The sequence below is a fragment of the Pelmatolapia mariae genome, linkage group LG12 (genome assembly GCF_036321145.2).
Source record: "Pelmatolapia mariae isolate MD_Pm_ZW linkage group LG12, Pm_UMD_F_2, whole genome shotgun sequence".
NCBI classification, from domain to species: domain Eukaryota; kingdom Metazoa; phylum Chordata; class Actinopteri; order Cichliformes; family Cichlidae; genus Pelmatolapia; species Pelmatolapia mariae.
Genome location: NC_086237.1, coordinates 15,923,726 through 15,933,818, shown reverse-complemented (window position 1 = coordinate 15,933,818; position 10,093 = coordinate 15,923,726). Strand labels below are relative to the sequence as shown.

General features: G+C 39.3%; 1 protein-coding gene across 1 annotated transcript in view; it reads left to right on the top strand.

The window, feature by feature from the left end:
* Nucleotides 1-6,828: 6,828 nt before the first annotated feature.
* The window catches only part of mvb12bb (multivesicular body subunit 12Bb), a 31,449-nt gene continuing 28,184 nt past the window's right edge, over nucleotides 6,829-10,093 (top strand). The window contains exon 1 of the mRNA XM_063490405.1: nucleotides 6,829-6,921. Within this exon, the coding sequence (XP_063346475.1) occupies nucleotides 6,829-6,921 (93 nt within the window). The remainder of the gene's footprint in view (nucleotides 6,922-10,093) is intronic.

The following is a 10,093-nucleotide window of genomic DNA, read 5'->3' as shown; positions in this document are numbered from 1 at the left end:
TAGTGACCACTCTGCTGGTTGTCCTGTGTAGCCTATGGCCAAGAGCGCTTAATGCTGGCAATAAACTGAGTGGGATATGCATCAGTATGAACAGCCGAGGGAACTGAGAGCATGACAGGAAGATGAGTGAAAAGTACCATGCAACACAACGTGACATTTCCTCTGAGGTGAAAGACGTGACAGTAGCTCATAATGTATGATGTCTTGTTAAGCTACACACAAGCTACACACACATACACTTAACGCTACTAGTCAAAAATTCATAAATAATTTCAATTTCTACACAACATACCTGAGGAACATCTAATTATGTAACTGAGAAATGAATGAAGGGTGTCGTAATGGGGTGGACTGCGATACACTGAAACACCTTGTTACAAACTGGATGGTCTCCTGCATTATATCAGTCAAACTGCTGCAGGGATGCACGAAAGCACCGGGTACCAGACTGTCCAAGGTGCCTAGCCTCGCTGCGTGCTTTCACAAAGTGAGAGAATCAGAAGGAAAAGGACAACGGCGGGGCTGAGAGCAAAGGACAAGGGGATCGTACTGCCCAAAAAATATTTGCAGACTGGATACTGAACACCGTTGTTGAGGTTACTATTTATCTCATGCCAGCCAAGTTGGCACGCACATCTGGCGCTGGGTACTTAGTGCAATTATTTATGATTTCCTCCAAGATTTAAAAGCTCTTCGCCCGGCCTTGTAATGCAGTAACTGATTGCACTGCTAATGTAATTAAGGGGAGATTATGATGTCCACGTGGCACACCAGATGGTGGCATTCACAGCGATGGGGGAAGGCACAACTGGCACACCACTGCACAAGGGCAGTGAGGCGCAGTCAGTCGGAGCAGTCCAGACTCCCCACCAGACGGAGGAAAGTGTATGTGTGTGCGTGCGCGTGTGTGTTTGTGTGTGTGCGTTTGTGTGTATGTATGTGTGCATGCATTAGTGGTCTGCATGCACAGATGCATGTGCGTGTATGGGTGCATTTAATGATAAGTTGAGCAATAAAGTGTAAGCTGATAGAGATAAGCAAATGTAATATACTACAGAAGCAATTACTTACAGTAGGACGGTCGCATAAGATACATGCACAAGTATAAATACACAAATGAAACGCAGAGGCCATATATAAAAACCACTGGTTGATTTTGGAAGTTGTGTACAACCCCATCTCCAAAAAAGTTGGAAACTGTTTAAGATGTAAATTACAGAATCTAACGATGTGTGAATTATTTAAACTCTGAAGCACGTGTTATTGAAAAAAAAAAAGTGTTTCCGTCTTGAAATATATATACTGCATGCTCATTTAAAACCTGATCCCAGTAGCACGATTTGAAAAAGGAAACGTGGTATGTTAAGCTATTCTACCTTTCTATGATCATAGTTTGCCAAATGCTGCAGATTGGCCTGTTTGACTCTTTTATAGATGTATTTGGTTGTAATACCTGCAGAATGTAGGTGGTACAAGAAGACGTTATCTAAATCATAACATATGTATATATTGTTCAGCATTAATGATGCCTACACAGTTGTGTGCACTAATGCACAGCTATGCTGTCATAAATGCTGGCTTTTAATGGTATAACAGTCATTTCCTGAAATAATTTCTAGTTTTATTCAGCCAGACAGGACAGCGCGCTACTGTATTTTGCCTAATTCCAAATTAAATGAGCTCGTGATGCAGATTTAACTTGCATTTATAGCTTAAGTGACAAACTCTGCTTGCTCTGGTCTGTCGAGCTGGTGCATTGATTTCCACAACAGAACTGTATCAGGTGGAGCTGGAGGTGGCACAGTTGAAGATGTTGAAATTTTCATTGGACGTAACCAGGAGGGACAGGATTAGAAATTATTACAGTGAGACAGTTCAGGTTGAGTGGTTTGGAGACAAAGTTAGAGGGGCAAAGCTGGGGTGGTTTGGACATTTAAGACAAGCAGTGCAACTCTTAGACAAAGGACATTAGAGATGGAGCTCCCAGGCAGGAGGAAAAGAGAAGGTCTATGGCTTTAGTGAGAGAAGACATGCAGAAGGTGTGTCTGACATGAGGAGGATACAAGGAGATAGGGTGAGATGAAGACAGCAGATCCCTAAAGAGGAAGATGAAGGAGACTGAATAAGAGCCTGAGGATCATTGCAATTTAACATTGGTTTTCAGCTTTGCCCCTGAAATACAAGGATATCTCTGGATTCTCTGATTCTTATAATGATATTAGATTCTTAATATCATTAACATTACGATAATGTTAGATTTAATCTTTTTCAATTTTCCTTGGACTAATGCTATTCCTAAATTTTTGGAATACTTGAAACAGTTGTTAAAAGAGTGGCGAACCCCTCCCTGTCTTTACTTGTGGAAGACTCAGCCTCTCTGTTTATACCCAGTCACGTTACAGACCTGCAGTTAATTAACCTAATTTGCAGTGAAAGGTTCACCAGATGTTTGTTTTAGGATTAGATAACTTTTATGTGCTGTTAAAAAACAAAACATGTGGCAGATATTGATTTCAAACTCAAACAGTTTTGATATTAAACTTATTAAATATGCTTTCTTTGTATTATTTGAGTGAAGATTTGAAAGGATTTCCAAATGAATGCCTTCTGTTTTTACTGAGATACTGCAAACTTTGTTGGAAATAGCGCCGTGTTATCTAGAAGCATTTTAAGAAGTCTCCTCTTTTTATGGATGATTTGTTTTAAACTGCAAACATGAAGAATTAGTGAGTGAATCTGACAGTTCATACATTTTCAACTTGTGCAATTCAGTGCTTTGGCCAAGAAAACAGATGGCATAAATGGAAAATTAAATCACATTTGGAGAAGCCATCATGTTTCGGGAGGTTTTTTTCCAGCCAGGGCAGCAATGAGACTCAACCAAACTGACCTTTAATTAGAGAGAAGCATGATATCATGGAGCCATGCGAGGCTGTATTCTATGGGGACGCTCAGGGTAGGCTTCCTAAAGCTTGTTATTATAAGCTATTCAGGAGACACGTTTTTTTTTTTTTTTTTAATGTGTAGAAAAGCAAGGGGGAGGGGGTTGAGGGTTATATATAAAATGAGACCTGCAGATTTCTACATAGCCCATAATGGGCTCATGCGGGTGACGGGGACGTTGGGGCGCAGTAGATTTCCCAAGTTGAGATAGGATATTATTACTCTCGGGGTGGCAACACAGAAATCTCCATCTCTGGTCCCTAGTCTAGTGTCAGCAAATTACTGAACACAGTGAATGACCTTTACACATGGAAAAGAAAACCTTTGCTGTTTTTTTTTTTCTTTAATCATTCAGGTGCAAAGTTATTCACCAAGGTATAATTTTAGTCCAGGGGCTCTTCTTTCATCCACTGATTACCACTCACGACTACAAGATTGTTACTAGAATGTGTGTGTGTGTGTGTGATATTTTGCTCATGATAAGATGATCCAGTATTTATGGGGTCAACTTTAAAGTGAGATGTGTCATAAAGTATACATGAAACAAAGCGTGAACAGAGAAATCACAGTTTTAATGAACCTTTTCAAAATGCCAGCTGTAATGCTATGCGTCCTACACTGGCTGCTCCCCCACAGAAATCTGCCACAGCCATCATTCATCTTACCCCACAACCCTCAGCATGCAATGTGCCACACATTAAAACACTGTAAAAGCTGATGGTTTTCACAGTTAGCATGTGTTGCTGCTATCTCCAGACTCTCAATGAGTGTTTCATCACCTATTCCATAATTAGACCATTACTTTAGCAGGTGCACCTCTTCGCAGCTGGAGCATGTGTTGTTGTTTTGGGGTTTTTTTCCCTCTCCGTCTACTCTTTTCTCGCTACCAACACCTGAGATTTTATTTTATCAACTTCAGCACCACTGAAAATCTCTGCCCAAAACGAGCGCGTTTCAGTAGGTTGTCAACACCTTGATGTGATAGCATGTGCTGGTGCGTGTGAGGTTGGTGGTGGTGATGATACGGAGTGTTACAGGGGCTTACAAAGTAGGAAAATCTTCTTCCACTGTGTAAATTTCCTCACCGGAATTAATTGCAGCTCCAGTTGACATACAGTTAGCCACAGTTATCAGTGCTGTGCTGTATGACGTGAAAGACATTGTTTGCAACATGCCAGGATCTTTACACTTATTTTATGCTGTCAGCCACAGGCTATGCAAGACAAACTATTCTCTCCCATCATTACAAACTCAAATGATGACTTAAAGGAGTAAAATCTGATAATCAGATATATTTGGAGGATCATGAAAGATGTTTTGCGAATTATTCGAGTTGTCATCGCACTTCATCGACAGTAAGATTTGAAACAAAATGTAAAAGGCAAACATTTTATTTTCTCTAGGTCTTTTATGTTCATTAAATGTAATATACTGGATAGTGAGACAATCGACATCAGAAAAGATAAAAAAAAAAAGGGGGCTATAAAGGCAAGCGGTAATATTCTTGTCTTAAACCGAGGCATGGTTTCTGCATCCTTGGTTAAAATCAACCACATGAATGGAGGTGTTAAAATGTTTTTTTGTTACATGGGGTGTCACTTTCCTCTGAAAGTCACCCCCTCTTCATAAATTTCAGAAGGAAACCGATCGCCAATAAATACATCTCACTGCGTGTGACATTCGGCCAGCATATGGCACCATGTCATAGAGCAGAGCAACAAGTCTTTGATTTGAATACAGTACATTAGGATAATAGTCGCAGAATGAAATAATTTATTTGATTGGTATGGTGGGGGCAGAAATAATAAACTCGATGATGGGAAAGCATCTGTCGCCTGCTGGTGTTTTGGACAGTCTACAAAGAGGCTTTCAAGTTTTGCACTCAGAGAGACATGCACATCCTAATGTTACAGCTAAGTCAATACACTGGGCTTGGTCTTACTTTCATCTGATTACAGAAACGACATGTGACGATTAGAGAGACAACCAACTGCCAGGAGGCGTGACCTGTAGATATTTCCAAGTAATGATAGCCATTTAGTGAAGCACAACCTAATTTAGTTACAACAGCTAAATTGGATCACGTAGGTTATTGCTAAAAAATACACCCTGGCATTGCAGGCCTTGAAATTCTTTGCATGCTTTGTTCTTAATGTAAGTTTTTTTGTTGTTGTTGTTTTATTAAGCAACTGATATCTAAACCGTTTGCTGAATAAAATGTCCCATTTTGTTTTTTTTTTAAATCGCTTAAATTATTTATTTATTAATTAAACAATAAATCACAGGAAAAAAAATATTCTTGGAAGACCAAATATTGAACTGTAGTTAATAATTTCTTCCCTTGAACACCAGGAAGTATTTCCTTCCTACATGTTGGCGTGTAAAGTCCAAAGTTCACAAAGTGGTAGTGATAACCGGGGGGAGACGTTTTAGCAGGTAAAAAAAAAAAAAGGACTCTGGGTTTAGCTTCTGTGTCAGCTCACTGTTGAGTTTGTGGTGGGTTTCAAGTCTCCAGGTAATTTGTAAGACTGCTATATGGCAGGCGTTAGCGTTTTATAACACAAGATGCATGCTGGACGTTAACTAGAGCTGTGTTTGCGTCACACCCCTCTCGGTAAAGCAGTTGTAACTGGGCACTTGTAAATAAGCACTTTCGAGATGGATACAGGATAAAGCTAAAACTCTTTAAACCCTAGAAAAACCAGTAAGTATGCTAGCTAAACAGAAAGTTGTTTTTTTAGCCAAAGAACTGCTCTTAGTTTGTAAATATGACTGTCAGATACAGCATAAGCCGCATTAGGGTCTTAATTTTATGAGCATAATGTTTCTAAATATGGTTCTTAACATAAGAATTATTGAAGATTGTCACCTGTGACCTGACAGGTTAGCAATATGCAAAATGTTCGCAGGTACACGTTTAAATAATTTGTAAGATTATTATTATTATTATTATAATATTATAATTCTCCATATTACTTACAACCACAAACTGGCTCTTCAGTACTATTTAAGACTGTATACTATCTTGGATTTCATGGTGATTTTTGTCTTTGGAAATGAAATATGCTTGCAATGGTTTCTCTTTTTTTAGTTAATCTGCCTGGATAAGTTCTCCAGGCCTTGTTTTTGTGCCGGAAAAACAAAGCTCATTTTAAACAAATGAATGTTACAAAGAGATTCTTCAATCTATTAGCTAATTTGCTATCCTGTTTCATTTGAATAAGTACAGCTATCTAGCATTTGTTAAAGAGACAGCTGTTTTCTGGAGTAAAACCCCTAATTTGATCAGCTTAATTGCAATAGATTTTCTAAATATCAAGATTGAATGCAGCAACTTTGTCAGTTAGTACAAGAATGTTTTAAACCTAATCTAATAAAATTGCGCAAGGGAACCTTTTGTAAAGCCACTTACCCTGTAAGAGGCTTGCATACCCATTAGAAAAAAATTCCCTTAGACAGGAATAGATAGCAATTGATTGGGACTTCCTTGAAAATATGTGATCACTCCCCCTAATTTGTGATTTGGTGAAGTCATTGGGTAGTCTCCAAATGCTGTTTTGTCACTGGTCTCACTTGTCATTTGATCCTGGATTAGGCGGACACTTTTTCTTCTAGATCCTAATAAGCCTCATCAAGAAGTCAATATTGTGGCCATTTTAGCCAAGAAAGTCTGTGTGCATCCTCTGTGTAATGACTGCCAGAGGTGAAACGCACACACACACACACACACACACACACACGTGCACACACACATACATATATATGTGTGTGTGTGTGTGTGTGTGTGTGTGTGTATGTGTGTGTTTCACCTCTGCAGAAAGAACTGTTGATACCAATTGTACCAATTGTAATGGTACTCTTCTGCTTTTCTAACAGAGCTTCGACATGTCTGAAGTCAGCAGCCAGTTTCCCATAGACCCCATCACTGCAGTTGGAGTAGTGTCTTCACCCAGCAAGGCCCCTGATGGCTACTATGTTGTGAGTACAAACATCCTGAGCATAGGTTTTATATATAAAAGACTGACGTACACCATGAAATCACCAATTGCATTCTGGAGGTTCAGTGTTAGCATTTTGCCTGCCACCATGATGTAAACCATACATGGATGAGAGGGTGGATTGTTATCAGCTTATGCTGGCAAGTCTGGTTATTAAGCTGTATCCATAGTTTTCAGATGTCCAGATATTCGCTAATTAGTTCCAAGTAAAGAAGTCATTCACCAAAAACGGACTATTTTTATGGCTGTTCATATAATTAACATACACAAAACCAGTCTAATTAAAAATGATCCAAAAGGCGCCAACGATGAAAATACAGTAGATAGATCCAGTTCTGAGTCAAATTAGCAGAGGTGACACCTAGCCACTTTTGTCAGTGGTAACCCCATATAGTTATTATGATGGGTATAATTACTCACAGTAACTGTAACTGTTTTTTGTACCACACCCGTTAAGGTTCTGATGATTTTTACCCCATCAAAGGCTGATGGGGTATCGTCATTATCATGCTGGGTAGGTGGGTGGGTGGCCAGGTGGAGTGGACACCTAAATTTGTGAACATAATAACTCGAGAGCAAGGTGACTCATATTTCATATTTCATTACATCGACCTCAAGGTCAAAATATCCCATTTGTAATTTTTTTGAACTATAGGCACCTGCATGTGCGTTTGCTAAAACAGGCTGAGAGCAAGTCTGCACTTTATTTTATTTCTTTTAAAAATCACAGGTTCAGTAAAAAAGCACTTTTTTGCCCTGGTGATGCATTTAACATTTTAAAGTGTTTTTGTGATAGGACCAGAATCCAAATTGTTAATCAGTAATTGTTGTCATAATTGGAGATCTAATAAGATTTATTTTGCTTTCTGTACTGGGTTGCACATGTAACAGTTGAAAATGATTGTGTAGCATAATGCACACCCAGGCTGTTGGCACCCTTTCAAGGTGTTTTTGTAAGATCTGCTAGATGACTTATTCATAAAGTTTACTTTGATGATTAGACGGATTGCCATCGTTGGTTGCCACCAGTGTTGTAGACACACCAGAGGCAAAGGTTTAATGATGTTTGGTTGATCCCCATATAATTTAACTTTGTCCTCATGTTTTCTTTATATTCAAGTCTCACAGCGTCTTCACCATTAACAGAAATGTGAAGTAGTGCAGGGTAGGCTGCTTAATTAGATTTTTTTTGTAACTTAGTTTAAAGGGTAAAAAAAGAGAAGATAGTGCACAAGTTTATCAAAGCATGAAACAAGCTCAAGGGCAGATCTCTCTTCCTCTTCCCTTCTTCCTAGTCAAGCTTCTTTTGTTTTCATTAGGCCCCCAAAGCCTCCCTCTTCCCCCTGTTTTTATCTCTTCCTGCTCCACCCAACACACTCAGCTTGTTCCTATCGAGCAGATGACGGTGGGTTGGCATCAGAAAGGAGCCATCGGCACGGAAACTACGTACACACCACACAGTAACAAACACAGGGAAATCAGATTTCATTCTCTACCAGTCCACTGCACCATTACGCTGTGTGTGCAAACACTGTGTATGTTCCAGAGGGTGGTAGACGAGAAGTGCAAAATTAAAAACTAATATTTTTAAAATAAATATAAATCTGATTTCACTCTGTTTTTGCAGGAAATACTGTTACTGCATGAAAACATGCTAGTAGAACTAATTGACCAAACTTAGTAGGTTACTACTTTAGTTTCAAATGGTAATGTTAGCATCTGAGCTACTTTGGGCTGCTCCCTTGTGACAAAGAGTCACCATAGTGTGTAATTCTGCATGTTGGATTTGGCAGGCTTTTATACCAGATGCCTTTCCTGTCTTTAATGACCTTTTGCTTACCAAGCAAATGTCGCTACACTTGGAGCCATAGCTTAATGCTATTGATCTGTTGCAAGGGTATCATAATAAATAAATCCTAATCATGATGTGTATGCTCCAATCAGCCTCAGCTGCACTTTGCGTTGAAATGGTCAGCTACCAGAATGAACTAAGATGGTGTTTAGCAACATGGCAGTTGCTAAATATGAGAAATTTGATATTGTTAACCTTAAATGCACTGTTGTAAGCTTGTTAGCATGCTGTTATTAGGATGTAGTTTATGTAAAGTATTGTGCCTATGTACAGCTTCCCCAATGTGCCAGAGGTTGGCTGTCGACTCCTAGGACCGGATTCAGTTGTGTCAAGTTATCAGTGCTTTGCTGCAGGGATGTTGCTAGTAGATTATTTTAAACTACCTCATAGCTGCGCTTTGTGACCTGCGTTGGTCACTAAACTGGCTGTGGTTGGTTTTATGTGTTGTTAGTGGATCACCCACAAACTTTGGCTGCCTAATAAATCTGATGACTTCCTCTATTTGAGATGGTAGCTTCTGATAGAGTAAGATACTTGTTTGTAGAAAAGAAGGACTGCAGTACAACCTTTAAGAGGGTTTTATTGTCAAATTTTTAAGTCAAATTTAAAAAGTTATGATTCAAGGTTAGAGCATAAAGAATAAAAAGTTAAGTGCAAGTCATCCTCCAAGATAAGATTCAAGGTCTTTCAGGCTCATAGGAGCCGTTTGTCCCATCTTCAAGAATATCTTTTCGAACATCACTATGTGGTCTTTCATCTGCAGACTTGAAATACAAACAAAAATATCTGCAGTTGGTATCAGTGTACTAATGCACCACTGAGGAGGGAAAGTCTCAGGATATTAGCTGTATTGATTTTTTTTCCTTTCATATAAGAAATCTTTTCAAATACCTCCTTAATACGGACTGTTCACCATACTTTCCATATACTTTATAAAGCAGATCAAAGAGCTGATTAACTCTTTTGCTCTCTGATACCGTACGCTCACATCTCTGAACTTGAGCAGGTTGTTCCAACACGAGAGAGCGCAGGCCCAGATCAAACACTGTTCCACTGGGATCAGGAGCTTTGCTAAAGCACCAGCAGCCACCTAACATCAAACGCACTGAGTAGACTCTTGCTCACTCATGCTCTGTTCATGGGTTGCAAAGGAGCTATGGCAGCTAGCTTCTTCCGCTCTGCTTTCAGCTAAACTAATTGCTCGCACGCTTTAGCACCCACTTTAACACACACGCTGAATCTCAACAAGAAAGTCAAGTAGATTTCAAAGTGACTTTAGTTCTTTAAAGTACACATATTA